The 27557-nt window shown below is 38.0% G+C and overlaps 1 protein-coding gene across 1 annotated transcript; it reads left to right on the top strand.

Annotated features, from left to right (window-relative positions):
• The first annotated feature begins 33 nt into the window (after positions 1–33).
• On the top strand, positions 34–26047 carry CIP2A (cellular inhibitor of PP2A). Its single transcript, XM_009095469.4, has 20 exons — positions 34–200; positions 1167–1314; positions 2947–3059; positions 4961–5055; positions 5673–5769; positions 6717–6839; positions 6991–7133; positions 7873–7948; positions 9025–9252; positions 9736–9895; positions 10739–10880; positions 11660–11759; positions 12629–12747; positions 15236–15428; positions 17634–17708; positions 17792–17902; positions 18680–18876; positions 22651–22733; positions 23233–23372; positions 24433–26047. Exons 1-20 carry the CDS (start codon positions 36–38, stop codon positions 24601–24603), a joined length of 2679 nt encoding a protein of 892 aa, XP_009093717.3. The 5' UTR covers positions 34–35; the 3' UTR covers positions 24604–26047.
• The last annotated feature ends 1510 nt before the right edge of the window (positions 26048–27557 follow it).

Raw genomic sequence — 27557 nt, 5'->3', positions numbered from 1 at the left:
GGCTGCCGCTCACGCTCAGTGGTCGTTGCGTCACGATGGCGGCGGCGGCGGGAAATGCGAGTGAGGGCCGAGGGGAGCGTCTGGGGCACCGGGCCGCCATGGACCCCCCGAGCTGCATGAAGGCCCTGCTCCTCGCAGCCACGGAGTACCGCGCCGCCAAGACACCGCACAATGCCGCGCTCCTGCAGCGCAGCCTCGAGGTGGGAGCGGCGCCCGAGCCGGGGGCGCGGAGGGAGCGGGGCGTGGGGTGTGCTGTGGGATAATGTTTTATGGTGTGTTTACAGAGCGAGACGTGTTGTGAGTCTATATGCACTCAGGACAAGCAGATAGTGTGGGTTACGGGGGACTTAATTTTTTATTTACCCCCTAAATTCTGGCCCGCGTCAATCGTTTCACAGCTTAAAAAACAGCGTGTGAGTAACGAACTGGTCTTGCATCTGGAGTTTTCCAGTTCCGCTCAACACTTATTTAGACGTGTTTTAACTAAGGAGATGGACCAGTTCATTTCCCTGATCTTCAGGTACAGCTTTGTGTACAACTTATGTGGTGGCCTTTGAATTAATCTCCAAGTTACTTTTTGAAATACAGATTTATTTTAATTGCTAGAACGTTTATGTGAGAGTTAATATCTCTCTTTGCTTTCTTCCCTATAGCGCTTGTAAGGAGATACAGAGGGAATACACAAGCAACATTATGTGTCTCCCATATGCAAAATATTAATAGCGTCTACCTGTATTGGTGTAAAGATATATAATTTTTGGCCTCTTCTTATGTAGGGTTCCCCTAGCTCAGGTTCAATTTTTTCATCCCAGTCACAGAGTCCTCCCAAAACAGCACTGACTGCCTCTGCAGATCCTCTCTGCGGAGTGCCACCTTTGGGTCCCTGTCCAGGCCTTTGGAAGGCAGGCTGATTGCAACGTGGTTATTCTTTCAAAATAAATAAACTTGGTACTTTCCAAGCATAAAGGAATAAACCAATTTTTTTTCCATTTCTGCCTTTTTTTTCCCCCCAGCACATGTGAGCATAAATCTCCCAGTACAATGACACATTCTCAGTTTGTCAAGGAGGACAAAATCTATTTCATGCAACTCTGTGCTTCGACTTCCGTGTCAATTACATTGTTGCAGTTGAGTAAGTGAGGTTGTTTCTCTCCTTTCATCTCTAGGTTATCTCTGGACTGAAGCTTACCCGTTTTTTTGCTTCAAACCAGATTCTACCAAGTGAATGTCTCAGTTGCCTTGTAGAGCTCCTGGAGGACACTAATATAAACAATTCTCTCGTCTTGGCTGTGGTTACTTGGCTATCACAGCTAGGTAAGGTTTGCATCTGGACTTTTTATCTTTTGTCTGGGCAAGGGAAGATAAGACAGATGCTGATTCTGTGTTGTGGGTGATTAATATCTTGGAAGAAGCATGACGTGTGAAAGATGAACTATTTTTCATTGTAGTGGAGTCCTTGGCTAAGCTACCTATTAAGAAGTTTTGCAGTGAGAAGGAGATTTGAAGTCATCCCTGTGAATGACAATGATCATGCTTGTCAGAATTTATCCGCTGGGTAGAGTGAGAAATTATTCTCTTGTCCTTTATTTTTGGAGCTGGAAAAGACTACTTTTTTAATCAAGTGAGAAACGTGGCTAGGGCATGCTCGGATAGGGAGAGGTGGTGTCACATCCTCTGTTGTAATAACAATCAGTCGGACTCAGTTTCCTCATGCAGAAGAAGCCAATTCTTCATTCTAGTAACTGTTTTTACACAGTTTTCACAGACCTCGTGCTCAATTCCTGCTGGCTAGTAGTTTTCTTGCTCCATAATTCTTTGTTTAGAAAGTGCTTGTGTGTGTAGGTGTTAAGACTCTCTCCGTCTACAGGTGTTTACATATTTATTTGGTGGATTCTCATGGGACAGATCTATTGTTTATTCAGGTGCCTCTTATTTTTCCCTATAATAGGTTATTATGCAAACCAATTCTCATTCTTAGGATTTCCTCACTTGGAAACTTAAAAACTACTGCTAGCTTTAGCTATAGTTGAAGGGCCTAAACCATATTTTATCAGACCTTTCTTTTATAACATCTTTTACCTGTCTGCAGCAATCCTCAACTGTCATCACTGCAGTGCTTGCTGGCAATGTGGGCTTTCCAATAGCCTGGCCTATGTGCATCAAGTATCCCCACTGCAAAGAGGTTCTACTGCCTTTTGCTTGTGTATTAAGATACCTTTTTGTGGGTTTTTTCCCCCTTCTATTTCATGGAAATGGGACTTCATTGTCCAGGGAGCTCTGTGCTCAGAGCACAACCTACGTATATAGGGAAAAATTATCCCATCTCTGCTTAGTTTCTCATCATATATGAGTGGTTATTCCAGATTTGAGTCCTTTATGATGCTCCCTTGCTTATCTTCCTTGATTCATGGAGTTTAAGCCTCTCTGAGCTTCCTTTTATGTTTTTGGAACAATTACTGTAAAATTATATTTGTTATGGGGTTCTGGAAAATTTTAAGAATTAAGTCCTCTTCCAAATGATCTATTGTTCTTGTTTTGCTACAACTCTTTGAGGATTGCCTAAGCAGAACTGGCTTCTATTTATTTTTATAACTTGATAGCCTTATCAAGTTATCAGTTTGAGTCTACCTTTCCACCATAGCATGAGGCAAGAAACTGAGCTCATCAAGACCTAAGCCTTTGAAGTGCAGGTTTCAAGATCTCAGAACTGAAACTTGGTAGATAGGAGGTAGACTGTTCTTTCAATGTCCAACCATCTTAAGGAAATGGATTAGTGTTATAATTAACTTTATGTCCAAAAGTGAGGTAGAGAGGCAGGAGCATAGGAGCTGTCATTTGTTTGTAGTTACCTTTAAAACATAGGTGAATAACTGCTCAGAGGCTTTGGCTTCTGCTTCAGCTGGTAGCTAATGCAAGTTTCTTTTGCTAATAATTCCTAAATTCCAGCTTCAGATACAGAGACTAGAGAAGCTCTCCAGGACACCTACAATCTGACTAGCGTGCTGGCAGGAGTGGTTCGTCGAAGTTCTACTAATCTGAGTGACCCAGTCTTATTACAGGTAAAGGAACTAATGCTTCATAATGTTTGGCTACTGTTGCATAATGAACATTATACTGTATACATGTAATAACCCTTCAAAAGCTCTATTGGAAGTAATGTGTCGAAGGAAAGTTGGTCTTAGCTGTTTATTTGCTGTATGAGGTGGGTATGAGGAATTTAACAATTTATAGAGTTCTGTGTACTCTCTTTAATCTTACTGTGCTTTGCACAAAAGAGCCCCTAAAGAATCCCACAAAGCAAAAGTAACAACCAAGCAAAAAAAAAAAAAAATGCTGCTCTTTAAAAATTGTTTCAAGAAGTCATTGTTGAGAGCTCAGAAGATTGATTTCCAGTTGAGGTATTTGGCTGTTTCTCCTGACACAAGCCGTTTCATAACACAAACCTGGAGATCATTTTGTCTAATCAGTACTTTGATAGGTAACTGTGAAAGAATGAAAGGAGAGCTGTGGCTGCCTGTTTTCATGGGAGGTTTGCAGAGCATGTGTGGCCTCCTTTTTTCTGGTCAGTGCTATCTGCCAGTGAATGCCTGGCACTATACTAATCAAAGCTTACAGTGAATGTCTGACTATCAGTTTGAACTCACCAATTTTAACCTGTCCTTAAAGTTTTCTTTATTTTTTTCAAATATGCACTGCTTTTCCTCTAAACTTTCAGCAAGTACTTACTGGTTGCCTGTTGTCACTTGTCTCTTTCTGAAAAGCAGAAAATTAATTTACTAGTAGTCCTGTGGCCCTTGTTGTGTGGAAAATAAATCAGGCATCCAGTAAAGAACTATTTTCCTGTGGTTTGTGTATTTCTCAAAGTGCTAGGAGTACCACAAGATCTAGGGATCCAAGTGACTCGCCAGTCAATGGGAGAGATTTTGTAGTCACCAGATAGATCCAATCTTAAGACCTTGAAGTTCTTAGATATCTAAATGATGAGGTTTTGTTTTAACTGCTAAGCTCTGCTGTGATTTTTGTCATATTTGAGTGTATTGACTTCAGTTATGTTCCAGAAGAGTGCTGTATGAAGGACTTTGCTACCCTTAGATCTGTTGGCAGTCTTTAGAGCAAACCTGTTTTCCTGTAGGCATCCTTTCTACAAGAGCTTGCAAAGTGCTTATTTGGACTTTGATGAGACTTCTAAACCTTTCAGTAGGACAAAGCCTGTTTATCACTGACAGAATGGAGAACTTGCTGGTGAGGCAAAGGTGGAGAATTGAATGTGATGCCTTGAGAGGCTGATCTGGAGCAGAGACTAGACAGAGCTAAAAAATAAAGAAGGGATTTATTAAATGGCCTTAAAAGGATACACCTTGGGCAGTACAAGAGCCTCGCCTAGGCTACGCCCAAGATTGACCCAAAATGGTCACAAGTTTTCACATTTCTATAAGTTTTGGTCTATTTACATATTGGGGTTAATTGTCCTAAACCAACTTCAGGTTATGAAGTCCCATCCTCCATGTTTGCTCTCTTCAATTCACTGTTGTTTATGCTCTTTGGGCTTGAAGCTGGTAACAGTTGTCCTTGGTTCCTAAGATGGAAAAGGATTGTTTTGTCTATCTACCCTGTGAAGAGAACTTACTAACACTTAGTATAGAGCTCAGAGTTACACACTAAGGCAGTACAGAATATGAAAAATATGACAGCTAAAACACAAAATATCAAATGGGCTGAAAAGGTAACTCCTCTGTCAAAATAAAATCTTAATAATCTTTTTGGGCTTTTACTAAGTAAATCAGTATGTTAGGACATACAATGTGCTTGCAGCAGCTTGTGTAATTGTTATATTAATGTTAGAGTCTAAAGATTAATTTGTTTGTGGTGTCTTGATATTTGTCCTTTCAGTTTCATCTTTTGTAGCATTCCTCCTGAGATGGTGTAGGACAAGCATGTGAACAGCTTTCTGTTTCCTCAGGGTATTCAGTTGCTGCAGAGACTAACATACAACGTTCCCATCTTTTGTGCTGGTGCCAACATCGATGGATTAATTTTGTTTCTAATGCATCATGTGTAAGTGTGTACTCAGTGTCTTTTCTTATGGGAAACAACAAGCTAAACTTTTTGAAGACTATTAGAGTACTGTACTAACCTGGTCTCCAGAGCGAGCTGTGCTCTGAAGTTAACAGACTTTCCTTTGAAAACCATGTACTTGTTGCAGGTTGTCAAATGCAGTGATTGTGGGACTTTGAGTCATGGAATATCAATTTGCCTCACCCACCTCCACACCTCCGGGAGCAGGGAGCTAACAAAGAGAAAAGCCAGGAGGAAATTCATGCTTGTCACTAGGAGCCGACCTGTTAGATTAATAAAAATTCAATTCAAGTGCTCTTGTAAGAAATCTAATGAAACTTATATGTAATAAACAACCTCTGATAGCAGTGGCCTCTGATACTTTGGGGTTTTTTCAGATGTACTCAATTTAAAACTGCCCACACTGCATGGATTACACTCTGAATTTTGCTTTGCATGGTGAAATGGTGTCTCATTAAAAAACAAGCTCTTGCCAAGACACAAAACAAAATATAAATTCCCCCAGCCACCCAGCTCTCCCAGCCCCCACCCTACAATTTCTTGTAATTAAATTCAGGATGCTTCAATGAAAACATCTTCTGGGCTTTTCTTTTAAGTCAATCCACTGAAGACGAGTTAACAATACCGTGTTTAGGACTCCTGGCAAACCTCTGTCGTCACAACTTGTCTATTCAAAGTCAGATAAAATCTTCGGTAAGAGCTTTGCTTTTGTGTTATGATTCTCCAGCTTACAGGTAAGAGTTAATTGACTCTACCAGGTAATTACCTTAGTACTTCTTTAACACTTTCAGCAGTGATAACCCTGACCTGCTTGTTCTGCTGCAGGGCAGTTGTTTCTCCCATGTTGGAGGAAATAACCAGTAGAACAGGAAGTGGGTGTCCTCTTCCCTTGGTACATTGCTGTGTTGTTGCCCTTGCTTGTGTTGTGTTTGGTTTTTGCAACTGTTCTCCGCAGCTGAAAAGTGAATTGAAAATTTGATCATTCTTTCATAGAAAAAACTAAATGTTTTTAAAACATAAAGATTATAAGTTGATTTTTGGTAAGCAAAAAGGAGATTTGCCTTTCAAAAGATAATTCAATAAAATAGCACTGATCTTCATGCCAGGATACTTGAGCCCTCAAATACATATACATATCTGAACTGCTTTGTTCCTGTGTGTTCAGTGCAAAATCAGTGCAAACATTTAATTTTTTAGTTCAGAAAGAGAGATCTACATAAAAGCAAATCTTCTGTTTACCTTGGAAAAGAGGCAGAGGATAAAAAAAGGGAGAAACTATTGTCAGATCCAATCATTAATCAGAGAATGAATAGGAGTCAATTTTCAGTGATAATTTTCTCTAATGGGCTTTAGCAAAATTATTTTCTCATCTTTCCTTAAAATAATTATGGAATTTATTCCTTGGTTGGTTCTCTGTTGTTTTGGAGTGTTTTTTCTCATTTTTCCTTATACAGGTTGAAAAGAACATTAACATCAATGCCAGTATTGTGCAGCAGAACAATGAAATAGCTTTCCCAGAGAACTGTTACCATACTAACATTTTTTTGTATTATTCATTATTTATATGGCTTATGTATAAATATGTCAAACCTGTAAATTTGTTGGGTTTGTAATATCTTTGTTTCTCCTTTTTGCTGTAGAATAATGTGAAGAGTTTCTATCGTACCTTAATAAGTTTCTTGGCCCACAGCAGTTTGACTATGGTTGTGTTTGCACTTTCGGTGTTATCAAGCCTTACCCTAAATGAAGAAGTAGGAGAAAAAGTAAGTGTGTCTTTGAAGTTGTTTCTATTCTTAAGTTGTAGATAAAACCAATTGTCACCCTGGCCAAATAAAATCCTAATTCCAGCTAGTTTTAATAAGCAAGACACCCAGCAAAGTATGTGCCTATACATAACTTTCTTCTTCCTTCCAGCTTTTTCACGCTCGAAATATCCATCAGACATTTCAGTTAATATTCAATATTGTTGTAAATGGAGATACTCTAACAAGAAAATATTCTGTTGATTTACTCATGGATCTTATGAAGAACCCCAAAGTTGCAGATTATCTTACCAGGTATGGCTCCATTTCCTAAAAGTATTTTTTCCAAGTTCTAGTTCAGTTTCTTTGCTGTATGCTATTTGAATTCTTAACCAAACACGAAGGAGAAAAAAAAAATCCCAAGATGCTTTTTGACTGTTGCTAGTTGATTATAATTATAACTGCTATATCTGAACCAAAAGGGTTGCTGGGTTACTAGTTTTACACAGAAGTGTGACTTAAAACCTGTTTTTTTCATTGTCAAGGAACGTTGAATACCCTGTTCTGTAATGTTTTGTCTGGACAGTGTTGGTAGTCAGACAACAAGATGAGTAGCTATTCTGCCTTTTACAGTGTTATATAATCTGGAAGTGGAATAGTATGGTTGAAGTTGCAAGAAGTAATAATTTTGTTGGGGGTTGGGGACGTTAGAGTGGTTCTGTGGAGAGCTTGACTAGTAGTTCTGCAAATTCCACTAGGAGATTTTTAGGGGCTGATTTTCAATCTAAATCAAGCAGTAACATGGCTGAAAAATCATAGTTTATTTTAAGGAATTGCTTTCATTCTTAGTGATAAATAACTTTAAATATTTTTAACGATTGTGCTGTTAAATTATCAAAAATTTAAATAGAAATATAATTATCACAACCATCACTTTACCTGATGTGTTTGGGGGGTAAGAAGGAGAATAGGGCACTTTCATTCATCACTTGGTGTAAATGTCTAAACTGAAATTTCAGTTTTATAATTTTTTTCTTCTCTGTGCATGCTATAGATATAAACACTTCACCTCTTGCCTTGGTCAAGTATTAGATCTTCTTCATGGAAGGGATCCTGATTCATCGTCTAAGGTATTTATACTTTTTCTGTTAAAGGCTGAGGCTACATTCCTAATCTAGTTTCGCTTCTGTTATTATAAATAGGTTCCTTGTGTACAAGGGTTGGTCATGAAATACACTGTCGTCAGGACTCTTAAATGACCTAGAGAATTCACCACGTTTATATTTTCTAGTTATTCAAAGGGCTGTCAGGTTGAATTTGTAATGTTGGAGTTTTGCCAGATCGTGTGTCTGCTTTCAGGCAACAGATGTAAAGGCAAAAAGCCAAGATAAACACCTTTGTGCTTTGGCTATTAAGAAATTTTGGCATCTGCCAGGAATGCAGTGTATCCTACTTTGCTCTCTAAACCTAGTAATACTACTCAGACTTCAGCTGGTGATCAGGGAACCCTGATGCTAATCTCAAAGGTGTAGGAATAAGTGTCCTTGCCTTAGCTGAACAAATTGATGCCACTTCTGTTTAAGCTGTGAACTGCTACATTCAGCTTTGTGTTGCTACCACCCTATGTAACTGAAACATTGGCTATCTGTCATTAAAGGCTAAAATATGAAATGTGAAAATGTTGGGGCTAAATAAAGCTGTGAAAGAGATCTGGAGCTTTTTTCTATGAATGTGTTACACATCCTAGTTAATAATAGAGGCTATTGTTTCTCTCTGTGGTTTTGCTGTTGTTTATTTGGTTTAGAGAGGCATGTTGACATGGAGCTTTCCAGGGTGGTTTTTTTCTTTGTGCATGCTCTGAGAATGGATGTGCATCTATTCCTGTCTCAGAATATTTTCTCTTTGACAGCTTTCTTCATGCTGAGTGTATACAATTTTGTACTTTTACTTGTATCACTAGCCAGCAGTCATGTCAGAAGAAAAGAATGCAATACACTGAATACTGTCACAAGCCTTCACAGTCCAATGAACTGTTTCTGCTGCTGACTTGGCTTTAAAGAAAGAAAATTATTCCTCAGAAAACTTTCAAGTGCTAAAAGGAGTTGCATAGAACTTGCATATATCTTTAGACTTGTGTTATGGGAGTTGCAGTTTCTGTATAAGTTCTTGATTTAAAAGCATTTCAACTCTTCTTCACTTCACACAGATCTTAGAGCTGCTGCTTGCCTTCTGCTCTGTGCTAGAACTGCGTCACACCCTGCGGAAGGCAATACTGGAACCAGCTGGCTTGCCAGTCTCTGCAAACACCAGACTTGTGACTAGCTCAAAGAGTTTTGAACCATCTGTTGCATTGGTGCACTTGTCAAACCAACCATTGGAAGGCTCTGAAGACTGTTCAGGGCTAGCATTGCAACTACTCAAAGAGATTTTTGAGGTACCAAGACTGAAAACTGAGTTTAAAGAGCTTCTCAGAAGCTCTTATTATTAAATTATTTTTAAACAACTCTTATAATTTGACTTGAAAAGTAGCACATACAAAAATACTTGTAATAAAGTTCATTGCAAAATAGTTATGTTGGAGTAAACATACTTCATAAAACAACAATTCTTTTAAAGACATGCAGTATTTTAGAAATATGTCTGTGATGTAAGTGGAAGACAAGGCAGTTTATGAAGTCATGAGGTAGGTAGAACACTATCAGAGTTCCTTTCTAGGACTTACAGGAATGAGGAAGTTCTTGATATTTCTGTTTCCTGAAAACTTCCTCCTCCAGTATGATACTGGTCAGCCATCTTAAACCTGAAATAGCAAGAGGCTGGGAAAGCAGGAGCACAGACTGGTGCAGGAAGGGGTAGAGGAAGCTTGGCTTCCTTGTGTTGCATTTTTCAGTATTGACATAAAATGTCTTTACTACAGGATGTTATCAACAATAAGAATGGTAAATCAGCTGAACACTTTATGGATCTTTTGCTGCCTGTTCTTCTTGATCATCTTCAGATGCCAGAACAGATTGTGGATGAGCTATTAGTGAAGAAAAAGTGTGAAAGAATGGTCAAGGCTATTAATGTCCTCACAAATATCCTTTTAATGTGCTTCTTGGCAACTGATTTATTATTCCTCCACTCTAAGATATTAAAAGGCATGTTCAACTTGGGTCACTTTAATAGCTTCTAATGACAATAACTGCCCTAATTTAACTTAGCAGTGTCATCTTGCAAGATCTAAAGTAGCTTTCTAATTGCGGTGGAATTATTTTGTGAGACAGTGGTGCAGGGTAAAATGTTGTGGCTATTCAACAGAACAGAAGCCCTTTGCAGATCAAAAACAAAGATGAGTGTTTTCCATTGAAATTATGGGGAAATTTAGGCAGCCATCTTCTTGATCCATGTAGTATTGTTGCCTAGCTAAGACAAGTGCAGCTCCCAGCCAAATATAAAATTTAGATAAGAGAAACTGTGAAACATAACATGGAATGATACAGTTTTACACTCCTCATTGAGTCCTTAGTGTCCACAGTAAGTTTAGTAAGGGGGACATGACTGCAGCGTGTAGTCCTGCATTCAAGCTGAGTTCTGTGGAGAAGTCTCTGCTGGCTCACTTTTAGGTAACTGAGTCTTGGATTAGGGACAGCCTGGTTCCTGCCTTTTGTTGACTATGCTTCTTTATGCCACCCATTTTATTAAGGCTTGCCTTCACTCTCTGTTTCCAATAAGTGGATGTATTAACTAAAAGTGAAGCTTATTTGACTTGTTAGGCATGATTTAAGTGCTTTTTGTAGTTGGGTATTACAAGCATTTTTAGAGGCTCTTGTGCTTTGATGCCCTAGCTTTTGTGCCCTAGCCTTATTATTATAAAATGTTGCCTCTTGGTGCCAATATCTAGGTATAGGTATATTGAATTTATTCTTAACTCTGCCTACTGCTCTGCAGAGATGACACACTGAAAATGCATGTCTCGAAGGTGCTGACTGCCAGCCAATGCACATGTCTGATAGAACACCAGTTTCCTTATTGTGGGATTGATACTGGCTATAGGACCAAGTTGGTGGACTCTAAAATGTGGTGAGCACACATATTTATCTAAAATCTAACTAGACATGACTAGTGTGAGAGTTGTGATATTGTTGCAATGGAAAGAAATGGTAGTTGAAAGTACCATTTAAATCAATATAAATTAAACTTGGTATTTCGTGGAATAAAAAGTAATTTTGCTGATCAATTCATTCAGATAATGTTTTTGGCATGAGCTGGAAATCCACTTATGTGGAATAAGGACCTTAAACATCATGCAGTAGTTCATGCTGATCCAAATGAAAGCTTACTAGGACTGCTCATGGCATGTGATTTCTCATTTTGATTTCATGCAATCAGAGTTCCAAAATATCACACATCATTGGGGGGGGGGGCAGTTGTTGCACTGAAAATTAAATGCATGTTTCTTTCAGCTCAGTGTCATTATAGCTAAAAGTCAATATAGCTATAAGTTAGCTATAACTTATAGCTTAGCTATAGCTATACTTATAGCCAGTTTCACTGGCCAAATATAAGTGAAATATAATTGGACCTATAATTAAACACTCCTCACTTTCACTGGAATTGGTGGTTTTGGTCTTCATTGTTGCCATCCTTGACATGCTGGAGAAGCTCAAGCACATGTCCAGGGAACTCAGTATGATCTCTTTGGTTCTAGCATCATTGCCTTGCTAGATATATTTATTTTCTTTGTGAAGGTATTTATTAGGGTTTTTTTTTTTAATTGACTGGATTTGTCAGTGCTGATTTGACGTATCTCGCTTTTTTTTTTCCCACCCAATTTGCTTTTCTACTTGGATGTTTAAAAGCAAACTTGCTACTGATATTATTTTGAAAACACTTGATCTTATGAGCAGATTACAGCAGGATATACCTGGTATGAAGGTCAGCTTCTACAAAATGTTACAGGTATGATTTTAAAATGTTTTATGAAATGTATCTGTGAAATAAAGTGTCACTGCACTGCAGTAGTGTTAGTTATGTTTTGTATGGTTATCTCTGAAGTGGTAAAGCTTCTAAGAAAGTACAGTCCCTTATGTACAATTCTTATAGGTTGTTTCACTGTTCTTCTAAAATAACAGTAGTTTGCTTTTACTCTAGTCATTCGTTTTGGTAAAGCATATGAAATCATATTTGAGCTGCCTGGTAAGAATGATCCTTTTTATGACTGCATTATGACTGCAGTTTAAAGGTAGCAAACTAGAAAACAATTACCACAACAATACAATAATTTTTGGGGTTGGTTACTATTAAATATGTACATCTAATTTGGAGCTTTGCATGGCCAAAACAGTTTCTGGTCAGATGATACCTTAATACATTTATAGATGGAAAAGCAGTCCAGAGAGTCAAACACTTCTTGCTGTTTTGGAGATTTTTTATTCTAGAATGGGAATTGTGTAATTTAATGGGTAACGATGAGTTTTACAGTCCATGATATCTTTATAACTTCTGCTAGTGACCTTTTATGTTGAGTATCAAGCACTTGAAAACTTGCAGGAATTAACTAGCCTCTTTACCTGTTGAGTTGCCTTTAATGTAGAAGGTGATTTCAAATACTCAGAAGTATAGACTGCTTTTAAAACCACATGTCTTCCATGGATTTCAGGCTCAGAAACTTAGAAGGGCAAACTTTAAGAAGGTAACTTAAGTTTTGAATAAAACATATATGTGGTCATGGGCTTTGTGATGTTTTGGTAGTTTGTATTTTGTGGTTTGAATTTTTTTGTTGTTGTTGTCTGCTGTGTCTTGCTTTGACCAAACTAATTTATTTTTAGGATCAACGCTTGATTACACCTTTGACATTTGCTTTAACATCAGACCATGGAGAGCGGGTCCAAGTGGGGCTTAAAATACTCTTTGAGGTTGCACCCTTACCAGATTTTCCTGCCATAGTGTAAGTATTTTTGTGATACTCTGGTTAGATTTGACATTTTTATGGGCTTAGTGATATTAATGTTTTTGGAGTACTATTTTCAGCTCATCAGACACAGAAGCTTTAGAAATATTGTCCTGTTTCTGCTTTATGTGCACTTGTGAGACTGCAGTGATCCTGGAGGCCAGAGGAAGCCATCACAATGCCGATGGTGTTCATTTTGTGTCAGATTCTAGAGAGCGGAGGAGCAATTGACTCCTGTCCCTGTGTTCATTTATCTGAAATCTGTGCTTGGAACTTAGGGTGCATCTGACTATCAGAGTTCTCCCTAATGAACTCTGTCAGATGTGTCATTCTTCAGTTCCTAAAGCTTTGCTCACCCTTTTGCAGTATCTTCCAAGAAAGACCAGATTAGGGTAAGACACAGGCAGATGACAGTTCCGGTAGTATTTTAATAAGGTGGTTTAAACAATGAAAAAAGTGTTGAGAAACTCTGATGGAGTCAGAGTTTTTTTAAATACATCTATTTCTGTAGATGTAATTAATTACAAAAAAAAAAAAAATTAAATTGTATCACAACCTGGAGTTGAACTTGACAGATATCAAGGCAGCAAGAAAGACCATTACATCAGCAAAAGCCAGACATGAAAATATATGACTTTCTGCTGAGTGAAGCAGGGGACCTGTTGATAAAGGACAGGGAAAAAGTTGACATACTGAATGCCTTGTTTGGTCTTCACTGATAAGGATTCCCAAAGGCAGAGCAATGTCCCTGAGAGCAATGGGAAAGCCTAGAGGAGGCAAGACGTACTCTGGGTGGTACAGGGTCAGGTTATTGAACATGTAAACTGACTGGGTGTACAGAAGTCCAGAAGACCTGACAGGATGTGCCCTTGAGTGCTTAGGGAGTTGCCTGTTGTCATTCCAAGGCTACTCCAGAATGCCTTGGAAAATTCATGGTGACTGGGACAGGTTCCTGAAGACTAGAAGAAAACAAATGCAACTTCTTCAAGAATGGCAAGTATGATCAGTAGCACCCTGAACTGCACTTGGAGGAGTCCTGATGACAGGGCAAAGGAGGGCATTCCCCTCTGCTCAGCTGTGGTGAGACCACACCACAGTGTTGTGTCCAGGCCTGGGCTCTCCAGTGCAAGAAAGATACAGACATCCTAGAGTGAGTCTAGCGAAGAGTTTGAGGGATGAGCATGTATTACACAAGGTGAGACTGCAAGAGCTGAGCTTGCTTACTTTTGGGAAGACTTGCAGGCTTCTTATCAGTGTGTTGAAATGTCTGATAGGAAAGGAAGAAAAGAGACAGAGCCAGACTTCTCAGTGGTATCCACTGAGAGGATAGATATAGGCACAAACTGAAATATCAGAAAAAACCTTTTAGATTTCTTTAAATATCAGAAAAGAAACCCAATTATTGTAAGATGAGGTCAAACTGGAAAATGTTGCCCAGAGAAGTCGTGGAGTCATCATCCTTTGAGAGAGTCAAAATTACTAGGCATAGTCCTGGGAAACCTGCTAAGAGCAGGAGAGTTGAACTAGGTGATGTGTAGATGGGTCCCTTTCAATCTTAATTATTCCATAATTATATGGGTTTGTGAATATAAGAAATATTTTTATAGTAGCCAATAATGAATAGTCTGGCTGAAAGAATGAAAGATCTATAAAATCAAATATATCTGGAATTGTACAATGGAATAGCCAAATAACATATCTATAAATGCAAGTTAAAAATAAGCTATGCTCAGTTAGGAAGCAATTGAGACAGCACTTCAGTGAAGAGGCTGGGATAGCTTAGTAATTAGGGAATTTATCAAGGGCAAAAATTTATAACTGGTGCCTCTAAAATTGGCTCTTGATTTATCATTCTTGTTTGAAACATGTTATTGGTACCTGCTTTGAAAATACCAGCCACAAATTACATACAGACACTTGAAATTACTTTTTTCTAAGCTTTTGAGTTCTCTTCCCTATACAAATTTAAACAGATTGCACTTTTATCTGCATACTTAAATTTTGGTTAAAACTTACAAAATCAAATGTGTTGTACGCAATACAGTATTGTAAAATAGAATTGCAGACAAGGTAAAACTGAGGTTTATTGATTGCACTCTGCCTTTTCTTGATTCAATCTTATTTTTATGCCCAATAAAAATTCTTACTAATGCTTTCTTCATCTTCTTTGATACAAACAGTGGCCTAGTTAATTTGTATAATAACAGATGAAATAACCTGTTTCTCAGGTGCATAAGAGATATGATCTGTTGCTCAAAAACAGCTGAGCACTCTACCCTTTCTAATGTGGTTCTGTATTTGTCTCTAAAGGTTAGCCATGTTACATTTTCTTCCTCTTTTTCTGTGCCTCTGGCCAGTTTGAGCACATGCCCAACACACATCTTCATGAGGTGTGGTAATGCAAATGTGACTGTACATCTCATCTTCAATCCTTGCAATGCTATTTGTAGCAGGTTATATCATTAATAGCCTCATGTTTATGCAGGCTGGGTGAAAGCATTGTAGCAAATAATGCCTACAGACTGCAAGAAATGCAGCACAGAGCAAAGAGAATCCAAATGCAGGCACCTGTGACCAGCACTACTTCAGCGAGGTGTGCTTCATCCTATCCTTCAAGTAGTGACTCCAAAGCTTCAAATATTGAGGAATTAATACAAAAACTTCATTCTGGACTAGAGGTTGGTAGAATTTATATACCCTTGTGAAACATTTGACACTTTTTTTAACTGGGAGGGATGGAAATGAAAATCCAAGTGTCAAACTGCTGTGTGTGGAACAGTTAAGTTTTGTTTAGATTCCTGTCTGTTTGGAATGTGCTCTTTTTACTGAGCTCCTGAACAGAATTCAGAGATGCTGTGTTGAGCTATACATGAGGGTAGGGCTCCTTACTGAGGGCCCTCGTCAGGGGGGCTGTCAGATGCAGTCATCTTAGCTGTCAGATGCAGAGGCAGGAGCCAGGTACAGTCCAACTGCTTAGACTTGCAGGGACACATACAAGGGAACCTCCTCCCTCTGCTTCCTAAGCAATAGCCTGTAATAGAGTAGAGATACTGTGCTACTTTAGAAAAAGTGTGGTGCATCTCTTGTGTGCCTAAACATGCATACTGACATTCTCCTTTTGATGGCTGTAGCTGACTCTAGCATTTGCAGTGGAGCTTTTGTGGCCTTCTTGGAAAGGTGCTGTTATTATTTCAGAAGGCAGTTTTTACTTCCCTCCGCAGCAACTTGCGTTGTGAATGAAACACCCAACCAGGAACCACATACCATGTGCTGCTTTGTGGGCCATCCTGGCAGATACCGAATATATCTGCTCTTTCCCTTTTCTGTTCAAAACAAGTTAGCTGCTTTGTCGCTGCTTTAGACTGAGAGATGGATTGTTGATTCTGTTTTCTGTTGGCTTAAAAGAACAGTATGCAAATTGGAAAAAGAAAGTTTCTTGGTAACAGCATGATATCTGTATGTGTGGTGTTGCCTCCAGCCTTAGCTTTGCAACTCTTACCTCTTTGTTGTAACTGATAAAAGTGAAACTTAGATACCAGTTAGCTAGCAGAGAGCTGCCATCTCAGAGAAATGCCAGAATAACAGTGAAAAAGGTCAGGTGAGTCTTCCTTGCCTTACTTTTTACTCTGCCACTGGATGCTCCCATTGATCATTCTTTTAAGGACTGCATGACAGTCTGTGGGTGCATTGCTGTGTTTATATTAATGTAAATCAAAGCAAGCACAGCACTAATGCAGCAGCTTCACGGTAATGTGACAGATTGTAAACCTGCTTCAGTTGGGTTTTTTTTAGGGGAGAAAGTTGTTGATGAATTGTTGAGTGATTCTTTTCTTAGACCTTCTAATTAGTAATTCAAAAGCAATATAGACATTCATTTAAAATATCCAGTACTTGAGCTCTCTCTGTGTATTTTGTGAAGCTCAAATGTTTGTAAAAACATAATTGAGAAAACACTTTTCATAGTATCACTGTTCAGAGAGAATGAGGGGAATTTCATTCTTAGAGCTTTTCTTGGAGTCATTTCTATGTCCTTTAGATATTTTAAGTTTGCATGTAGGAGAATAAACTACTTGTTTCATACTTTAGGGACAGAAAAATCAGCAGAGAACTGGAGCTACACAGGGTCTCCTGTTAATTTGCAAAAAGCATTATTGCATAGTAGTTCAGGATGCTGCAGGCTTTTCGGTAGGTGTTTAATGTATGAACAGCTGGCATAGTTTGCCCTTGGTTGTGCATCAGCATCTGTGAACAGCTGCTCAGAACTGGTGTTGTAGCAGCACTGCCTAAGAGAAAATACCCTGAAATCACTAAGTAGCATTTTCACTTGACTCAGGCATATACTTTAGTAAACACTTAGATTTTGTCCTGCCATACATGGTGCATTTCCTCTACTAAGTCACTGTAGGCTCTGTAGGTCCTCAATAGTATAATTTCCAGTATCCTAGAAAAACTTTCCTTGGCCTTTTCTCCTAATATGTATGTTGAGAAAGCAAGAGTATAAACAAGGAGTTTCAACCATATGCATTTTGTGCTGTTAATCTTAGGGCAGATTATTTTAGGTGTCCTATGAGAGGCCTGCTAATTCTCCAGCAAAGATTGAACTAAGTGGAATGATTTTAGAATGGTGATTTTACCTTTTTATAGTGCTGGACTGATAGTCTTCTGCAGATGAATCCTATTAAGCCTAACCAGTTCAATTGCTCACAAACTTCCTCAAGGATGAGGTGGATATTTTTGAGTAGATAGCCTCAGACACAAAAATGAGAATTCAAAAAGTCTAGTGGCAAGGGGAGTTCACAAAACTACTGAGCTCTTTAGTGACACATTACCTGTGTAAGTAAATTGAAATTTCCAGTATCAGTAATTGGAAAACGTTTCCACAGATGAAGGAGCCCTTGGCTGATGTGAGGATATCTGACATAATGGATGTCTACGAGCAGAAGCTGTTGGCATTAGCAGTGAGTACAGCCTAATGTGCATGGGGACACTGCAGTTGGTACTTTCAGAAAATGTTAATGTGAAATGTTCTCCCTATATGCAGTCTAAAGAAACGAGGCTGCAGGATCTACTGGAAGTAAAGGCAGTAGCTCTGGCTCAGGCTGAGAGGCTGATGGCTCAGTACCGGTGTCAGAGAGCCCAGGCTGAGTCTGAGGTAAGTAGAGGAGCTTCAAGGTGGGACTGAGTAATGATTATCTGGGTAGCTTTAACTGTGATCACATGTGAAAACTATATTGCTTATCTATAAGCTGTGCTTGCAAGTTAGGGCAGTCCTAATTTTCACCATGAACATCCTGTTTTCCTCTGGACTGTTCTTTGGCACAGTTTTCTTTAATGTACTTTTCCTTACAGGATGTCAACAAAACCACCTTACTCTGCTCATTATAATTTGTTAATAATGGTTAACAAATTATAATAATTTGTTAATAATGGTGATAATTCAGCAATATTAAAAAGTAATAAACCCACTTACTAGAATTCTCTATCAAATTTGCTGGTATATAAAGAACTGTTTCCTGTTTGTGCCTCTTGATTCACTGGTCAGAGATGAACTTTCAAATAAAGCTTGCTTTTGTGGGGTCTGTATTTGGGCTGCACATTGAAAAATGAGAATAATTTCTATTATTTAAAGGTTATATTAAAGATTGTGCTACTGCTTACTAAATCCACAGCTAAAATGTATCATCTTGTACTTTGTTCTTCCCCTCTTCCTTCACAATGTCTATAAACGGAGCTAAAGGAATTTAGTGAACCAATTATTTTGTAGTTAATATTAGATGAGAGAATTTATTCTCTTAGTGTATAGATGGTGACATTTTGGTGTTAGATCTATGGCCTCAAACATGTCTAATACAACTTGAGAAACAGAATTCCCTTTAACGTATGTGGCTTTTTTTTTCCTTTGTATTTGGGGGTGTCTTTCCACTCAAAGGCAAGAACTCTTGCTGCAATGCTGAAGGATGCAGAACGAAAAAATGAAGAGCTTAACGATTTGCTGAAGGCTCAACAGGTAGAATCTGAAAGAGCACAGACTGATATTGAACAGCTCTTTCAACACAACAGGAAATTGCAGGCAGTTGCTGAAGAACATGAAATACTAAAAAAATCCACTCTTGATCTCCTTCAGAGGTAAGACATGTAGGATCTCTAAACAAGTATTTCATATGAAAAGAGTTCTGATGTCCTTTACTGTGCTAGGCACAATAGAAGAGCAACAGTACATGTTGTGTCATGTTTTTAAATTAAAAGTTCATTGTTTTTTCTTCTGTATGCTTGTCAAGAAGGTGTTTCAGGAACTCAAATTTATGTTACATTTAACATACTTAAATTTATTAATGTATTAACATTCAGCTTTCAGTGGAATGAGAACTGAATTGTAGGTGCTGACGGTCCAGTTCAGGAAATAGCACGAGCTTTGTATAAAAAGAGAGCATTGTTCTCTAGACACAGAACTAAGAGTGCTTAGTTTCTCCATGCTCTCAGTGTCTCTCTTTGATCTTACATGCTGTCTTGGTGACATGCTTGCAAGAGTTCTGGAGAAACAGCCAATATCAATGTGTTTGCATTATGTAGGACTTGCCATTGTTGGTCAAGTCTCTACCAATTCTGACTTAAATTAGGTGCAAGTGAGGTATGGAGGAAGGAGACACATTGTGTGTCCTGAATTGTTTATAAGCATTATTTCTTTGGGTTCTTAAGCTAAAAAGAATATGTGAGACACACAAAGTACATAAAGATAGAAAATATTTGAAATTAGAACATGCTTTGGAAGAATAAAGGCTTAAGAGAGCTCTGACTTCTCAACTCACGAGCTGACACTAGGTGTCAGCAAGACAAAGAAACTGATAACATTGAGATCAAGTTTCTTGCTTAGGTGCAAGCATTATTGGACGATTTTGAAAGCATTTTGCTGCCAATTAAGGAGTCATTGAGGGAGGAAAATGTATAAAATTTTTTTCCACTACTAAATTTCTTGAATAAGTGTCTAGTCACTGTGGAAGTGCCTCCATTTTTGCTTGAATTGTAGGCAGTCATTCACTTTGTGAACATGTATTGTCTAATTCCTGGGAAATAAATCAGCCTCTATCTAGTATCTAACAGTTTTAAATTCTAGGAAATTTAAAACTAGGAAAAAAACTTTCTAATCCTTACAATGTGTTTCTAAAGCAAAAACTTACTTTTAAAAACAACCTTCATACTTCAAATATGCTGTTTCTTGAAAACAATCAATTAACTGACACCAGGGGATAGAATTTGCCTTTTGGTGGGAAGGTAGGAAAATGTTTGCTTAGAGCATGAAATCTGCCTCATAAGCTTGTATTAATTACACACTGCATTGTCTTCAGTATGTTCAGATTTTAGTATCACAAGACAAGATCATAGAAGATCATAGACTAACTTAATGGGTCCCTTAAGAGATGACTGACAAACACAAACTGTTATAGATTTGCTCTTCGCAAATTTCTAAAGGTATTTATAGTTTTGTCAATTCCTAAAAGTTCTCTGCTGGAAGGAGGTTGCTTCCTGATCATGAATACTTCAGGATATGTAAGAGATCCTCTGATGTTTGGCTGGTTTGTTTGTTTGTCTGTTTTCTTCTTCCAAGTCAAGCATTGGAACAGGCTGCCCAGGGAAGTGGATGAGTCACCATCCCTGGGGTATCTAAAAGATGTGTAGGTGGGGCATTTAGGGACATGGTTTAGTGGTGGACTTGGCAGTGCTGGATTAATGGTTTGACTCAATGATCTAAAGGGTCTTTTCTAACCTAAATGATTCTATGATTCTAGGTATGTTGATTTAAAAAGAACAAACCCAAAACATCTAACACACTAACAGCCAGCTGTCACCAAAACCACTCAGCTGAACAACTTCCAAAAAACACCTTGCTTGTCACTTGAGTGGGATGATTGCACAGATCATAGCAAATATTTTTATTTGGCAAACTATTAAAGTAAAAGCTCTCTTCAAAAGCAATTACATTTCATTTGTAGGTATGAAGCAACTGAAAGGAAAGGCAATATAAGGATCTACAGATTACATGCAATTCACTAAATAAACAGGTGGAAGCAATGATGAAACTAAATGAATCACTCATGCAGCAGAGCAGTCTTTTTAAAGCAAGTGAAAGAGTAAAACTAAATAGCACTTTAGTCTCAGTTTTTCAACTGTGCTTTAACTAACATCTGAGAAGTGAAGTTATCCAAAGATGCTTCAGGGTTGGTTTATACATTTACTTTTGATGAGAATCTGTTATATTATATATGTATATATCTGTTATATTATATATATATATTACTGACTTTGGTTTATTTTATTTGCTCCTTAATTGGTTGAAGCAATTGGTGAGGGAATATTGACAGACTTCAGGAACAGTATGAAGAGAAAGATGATGACCTAATTCTTAGGTGCACTTGGGAAGAGTGTGGAGGTGTTATTTTGGTTGTCGTTGAATTCTTAGATGCTTTTATCATGAAAAAATTTCCTTGTATTTTCTTTTAGCCTGCATGTTTTCTCTTAATGTTGTCAAGTTGGGAAAAAAAACCAAAACAACCAACCCTACTAAATGAACACATTTGAAAGTTAATTAGAAGTCATGAGGGGTGGTATTCTGCCTGTGGTAGAAAACTTCTTTTTCAGCTATAAAACCAGTATTACCTATGTCTTCTTCAGGAGTAATTGTAATTTTTGATGGCCTAAAATAGAGGTCTGGTGTACCTTTCACCAATGTAACTAAGGTAATATAGGCTCTTGACAGATTTTATTTAATACATAATTTTCAGAAGATGTCTTTAAAAGATGTTCATAGGCAGGCCTTGTATTCAGTCGAGAAATAAAATGTTGTTCTTGGTTTTACTTGGAAAGTTCACTTCACCCTTCCAGGCTCTTGCCTTGCCAGTAATCAGAGCAGTCCAAATCACTGCCTTGAGTTCTGATTCAGATGGAAAATTTTCATACTGATACATTAGTTTGCTACTGAACAACTGTGGCTACTGACATCAAATGGTGCAATATGCAGCTCAGGGTAATTGAGAAGGTATTCTGATGAAAGCTGATCCTTGTTAATGCCAGTCTGGAGGAGCAGTTTATTATATAGGTACTCTTGAACTGCCACAGAAATGGACACACTGGAAATATATTTCCCTCCCTCTTGCTAAAGGCTGCAGCTTAGAAACTGGTAGATAGGAAGTGGATAAACAAGTAAACAAAAGTGACAGCAGATGCCATCTAGGCAAGGCAAGTGGCAAGTAGAATATGCCGTAGAAATTAGTCTGGCTGGTAATGGAAAAAGTAGATTAGCTTCAGAGAGTCTCAAGTGCTCATGTTAGAGCTGTATTCCTGGTAGATGCCAGTATTTCTGTATTAAATGAGGAAACTGAGGATTACCCAAACTAGTGAGAACTGAAGCAGGCCTGTATAAAAGCTTTGTCACTGTCTTATGGTATGGTCACTTTTGAATATTGTGTGACAATCCAGGAGATATTCAGAATGGTATTTTTTGTGTATGGATACAGGGATAATACCTGAAACAGGTTTTAATAATTGCATTGTCTCTTCAGGAGCATAGTAAGAGCTAAAACCCCAGCATCCTTAATCACTAATGGCAGGGAATTTTTACTTGCATTGAATGCCAATTTTAGTTCTGCCACAGTACTTTGAAATATTTGTGGCTGTGATCAAAGGCACCAGTTTCTGGCCTTTGTACTTCAGGTGTCAGCCTTTTCAGTAGTTCCTACCATGATGGGTCATGGTGGCAGGAAGGAAGTAAGATCTATCTCTGCTCACACCATGCACATTCATAGGTTTGACAGCGATAGGAAATAATACAAAAATCATTTTAGTTTCTTAGGAGAATGGTGGCATATCTCATTTTAATCATTAAAATTTATTTCTCTGCACTTTTAGGAATGCTGCACAGTTAGTAGAAAGTGAACATCACAGAAATGAATTACAGCAACAGCTGCAGGAGAGAGATGGCACAATAGCAAGTAAGTCACCTACCTTAAGATCACTGAATCTAAAGAACTAACTGTATTAACTAGATGTCGTTATTATAGGCTCTAGATAAGCTGCTGTATCTTAATGAGCAACTTGTAAACCTTAAAAGTTGGGCACAAATAGATAATTTAATAGTTGAATGAAACAAATACAAATTTTAATCTTTTAGAAAGGATGCATGAAGTTGATTTTCCAGACTTGACTGAATCTCTGCATATTGTGTCCCTTCAGGATCTTCTTGCGACATGTCCATTAGAACTATTTTCTGTATGAAATGCAAATTAGAAGAGCTTAATTTAACTCTCTGCAAATGACTGGAAGCAACCACTAAAATTTATCAGTAGGTGGCACTACTCAAAAATTCAATTAGCAGCCATGTTGAGTCTAAAAAAAAAAAATTAATAAAAAAACTCCCTTGTTTCCCAGGCCAATGCAGTATGTGTTTTCTAAGTTTGGTATTTGATCTTTTAATGTGTTCATTTTCTTAAGCCTTGCAACAGAATATAAATGTTCTGGAAGAAAAAATAAAAACTCAACAGAAAGAAAAAACAGATATGGAACTAACTATCGATATTCTTAGAAAGGAATTAAGTGAAACACAGCAAGCAAGGAAAGAACTGAGTGTCAAGGTAAGGAATTACTCATGCCTGCATTCCTGAGACTGGAGTTTTAGGTATTTGTTTAATTGACAGAGTTGGTAAATCAGTACTTTGGTAGCTAAGTACCTAAAGACCCTGGATTAGCTGATGTAGTAGTGGACAAGAACAAATTCTCTCAACTTTAATTGCATACCTTTTGAGTTTTAAGTTAGGATCAAGTTCTAATGAGACTCTGTGTGGTGTGGTATGTGAGTACATAATGTTGGGAAGGGAAAAAAACCCACCAAATCTGTGGCATGATGTTAAATAACAAAATGTAACAAATTCCTTTCCAGTAGTTTTGACTACTGAAAATGTAGGTCAGCTTGCTCTCCCTCCCTTTTTTCACATTGAATTAAGGCACATATGTATGCACCAAAATGCGCCTGGAATTCTTTTGATCATTGAAATTCTAACAAAAAAAACATTTTTATCTCCAAGAAAAGGTGTCTTTTTTCGAAAGAGAGATCACTTTGGCTCTACCAAGTCAACAGGATAAAGTTAATAGAAAAAAAACCAAACAGAAAAACCCTACAAAACTAATCCCCCAAGCTTTAGTGCAGCCTACATGTCCTTGACTGCAAGTAAGACTCCCTCTAAAATCACATAGCAGAGATTCATTTTACATGCAAACTGATCAGCAAATGTAAAATGTGCAGTCTGACAACCATGTTTACTGTATTTCCATTTCCTGGAAGCAAAGGCTTAATCTCTTCAGGCAATGTTATAGAGTATATAGGAAATATTTCTTTTGTTCTCAGTAAATATTTGCTGTTGTGATGCTTGAAATGAAATGTAGATGGTAGCACAATGTTAACAAAGGGGTTGATGTTTTCCCATGGTATCCAACATTTTACAGTGTGGCAGTAGCTGTAATCACTTATGTGCACCAGCTGTACAGCTAGGGGAGATTTCTGAGACAAGCTTGTCATTTTAAAACTGCTTTTTAAATACTTGCTTAAGTTCACCACCGGGCCACTCAGCTTTCACTGTATTATGTGTTTTTCAGTTGGTAATAGCGGAAACGATAACATTTTGTTTGTTTCTGCAGGCATCTTCTCTGGAAGTTCAAAAATCCCAGCTAGAAGGATGCTTGGCAGAAAAAGAAGCGCTTATAAATCTGCAGAAGGAAAAACTGGATATACACGCCAGCGTGATTGCAGCAATTCACAAACTGAGTGATGGCCAGCAAAGTGCAGAAACAGTGAACCTCAGTTTGTAGGGCTCTGTTTCCTGTGCTTTACAAATTCTGTTAAACGAGCTAAATTATAGGGGTGACTGCCAGCTTTGTGCACAGCACATGCAGTTTGGTTGCCCTCTTGCATAATGCAGTTATTGCTTAGAAAGGTCAGCAACAAAAATGTTATCAGAGCTGCTGAATTAAGGGGTTTTGTTGGAGTTTTGCAAACTCATTTGGGAAATAAACTATCAGTGTAATGGGTTAAAAACTTTTAATGTCAATGTAAATTTGCAGACATGGGTGCTTTTGCTTTAAATGTCTTGGTCATGAGGAAGGGGTAAGTAATGTTGGGGAAGGGTTTTGTTGTTTGGGGTTTTTTTCTCCTTTTCTACCAGAAAGTGCTCAAGTAAACAAATTCCAGTAGGAAATGCCAAGCATGTTAATAACTAAATTGATAAATGCCAGTTTGACTTTGTCAAATGGTGGAATGGGAGGGAGAAGACAACAAGCTGCTCACCATAGTAAGGTGGCAATAAGGTACATGTCTGCAGAAAATGGTAAATTAATCTTTAGCATTTATGTGACAGAATCCAGAGCATATAAAGATTGATTTTATTCTTTTCCCCCCCACCGGAAAAATGTACTAAGCCAAGTGTAGCTGAACAACTCTGGGTTGCATAGAAAATAAATGCATGAGCACATCAAGATATTTTGACAGCATTTCTGTGTTCTTTTGTGGTAGTGTTTTTCCGAATGGTAATGAATAATGGCTAATGGAACTAACAAATAAATAGATGTCTGTTTAAAATTTTATTTAAAAAAGATAATATGTTCTTCTTCATTGTAAAAAAAAAAAAAAAACAACAAAAAACCAAAAAACCTGGAGATTTTTGTATTCATTCATGCAAAGAAATACCTGTGTAATGGGTTTTGCTGTTAGGCATCATGATATTACCAGTTCTGTAATCTAAATAGTTCTGTAATAAAGTTCCCAGTGCTGTTTTCATATTCATGTTATGTGCCTTATCCACCATGCTATTGGACTTTTTTTCCCTTTCCCCACAGGCTCTCTCATTTAGTGCAGGGAGTAGCTGGCACCAGCACAAAAAAGAGCTCCGCAGCAGTCGATTTTTAATTATCTGAGTCATGTCAGGTTGTCAACAGCACAAAAGTCTCTTGCATGTTCTACAAGCAGAGACTTTTGTGCTGTCTTAGTTCTGAGTACCTTAATATCTCAATTTAGGGGACTCCAGTACTTCTTATTTGAAAGTAGCTGCCTTTTATTCTACATAATCTGGAGAAAGTTTTCCATTTAACATGTGGTTCTATATGGCTTTGTATGTTATTTCATTCATGCCTAAAAATACCCTTAAACATATATTTATTTTTCTGTACTCTGTGTTTTCTGTGCTATTTCACTTTTGATGTACTTACTGGGAATAATGACACAATAAAGGGTTTGGAGTTGATGCTCTTCAATTCATCACCTGTTGTGTGTTGTCTTCATTTTAGCACTCCTCTTTAGATTCTGCATCCTTTGATCTTTTGCTATTTCCCTGCTAGTGGTTTATTTTAGGCTTTCACTTTCCCCTTATTCTCCATCCCTTCACTTCTCTTTCACCACTCATTCCAATTGACAGTGCCTACCATTTGCTTTTCCCTGGTGAAATCTCTTTTATTGAAAATAGGAAGCTTTTCTTGTGTGCTGTTTGGATCTATTAGTAGAGTCTTTTCCACCCCTGGGACAAAACAGTCTCTGGAATGGTACTCTTACTTATCCTCACCCTACATGGAAGAACAATGGGAAGCTTTACCTGAACTAATTCCTAGCTTTCATTGTCCCCCTCACCCCATAGTTATTTCTGTTATAAACAAGGCAGAGCTTTGTGGTAGTAATGTGGCCAAAATATCTGTGCTGAGGTATTTGTGCTGGCACATGCCAGCATGTCTACATCTCATGTAGACAAAAAACCTTTTCCTCCCAATGTTGTGAAACTTCAGCTGGAATTTTCCTAACTTCAGGATGAAGTTAATATCCTGCACAAACAGTAGGAATTCTGACCTTTACAAACTGAAAGCATGACCTTGCTGTAGGAAGTAAAAAGTTATCCTAAATGTAAGGGCTGGTAAGAAGGCCTGTTTAAAACAAGCAATCTAATGAACAGCTGCTGTGATCTTGGACAGATTTTTCAGGAAGTACTTAGTGAAGTACTTCCAGATTTTTCAGGAAGTACTTAGGTTGTGGTGACCAGTAGGATTTATTTAGTGATGGTGTAAGCAAAACATAAGATTCTGAATAAAGAAATCTAGAAACCACTTATGCTACAGATTCAGCAGTGCTGAAAGTGATTTATGCTTAAAGTGATTTTAGCTGCTGGTCAGGATTTATGCCAGCTCTCTTTAATGTTTACAGTTCTCCTGATTAAAACGTGTCCTGATATGTCTAGAATTATCTAGCAGTGCACTTTTCTGGAATAACTGGAGGCCAAAAATGGGACAGACTCCACTGAAGTTATGACATCCAGCTTTATAGGTTTGGTTCAACATTCTTGTGAAGATGTAAGAAGAGGTTCTCTGCTCCTTTTTCTTAGAGTTTATTGTTAGTAGCTAAGATGAGGTATTTTTAGACCAGTACTTATTTCTCAAAAAATGCTTTCAACCTTGCAAAGTTGGTTTATATATAAATAAACTCCTCCATGCGTTGCCATCTGGTAACTTTTGAAATCTTCAGATTTGTTCATGAAGCATGCTTCCTTTCCATCTCCCTCACCAATTTCCCTGCTGCAGAGCGCTGAAATTGGGAACAGCCTGCTAGCTTTATGTCCCCAGTGACACATCCTTTTCTCTCTACCCTAGCCCAATCTAAATTGGATCCTTTCCCAGGAGTACAGAGAAATGAGGGGTAAATAGGCTGAGTGATGCCACAGTGGAAGCTGTAAATATGTTGATGTAAATATCCTGGGAGTCCCAGACCACACCTGACAAGGGTCAGGTTT

Source organism: Serinus canaria, chromosome 1 (assembly GCF_022539315.1).
Source record: "Serinus canaria isolate serCan28SL12 chromosome 1, serCan2020, whole genome shotgun sequence".
Taxonomy (NCBI): domain Eukaryota; kingdom Metazoa; phylum Chordata; class Aves; order Passeriformes; family Fringillidae; genus Serinus; species Serinus canaria.
The sequence above is the reverse complement of the archived record's forward strand: the minus strand, read 5'-3'. Positions and strand labels throughout refer to the sequence as shown.

Excerpts from the sequence above, each read along its gene's own strand:
- CIP2A (XM_009095469.4), top strand. The coding sequence starts at position 36 with ATGGCGGCGGCGGCGGGAAATGCGAGTGAGGGCCGAGGGGAGCGTCTG. Across the intron at positions 5,770-6,716 it reads AAAGTCAGATAAAATCTTCG|AATAATGTGAAGAGTTTCTA; the intron begins GTAAGAGCTTTG and ends TTTTTGCTGTAG. Across the intron at positions 22,734-23,232 it reads GAGAGATGGCACAATAGCAA|CCTTGCAACAGAATATAAAT; the intron begins GTAAGTCACCTA and ends CATTTTCTTAAG.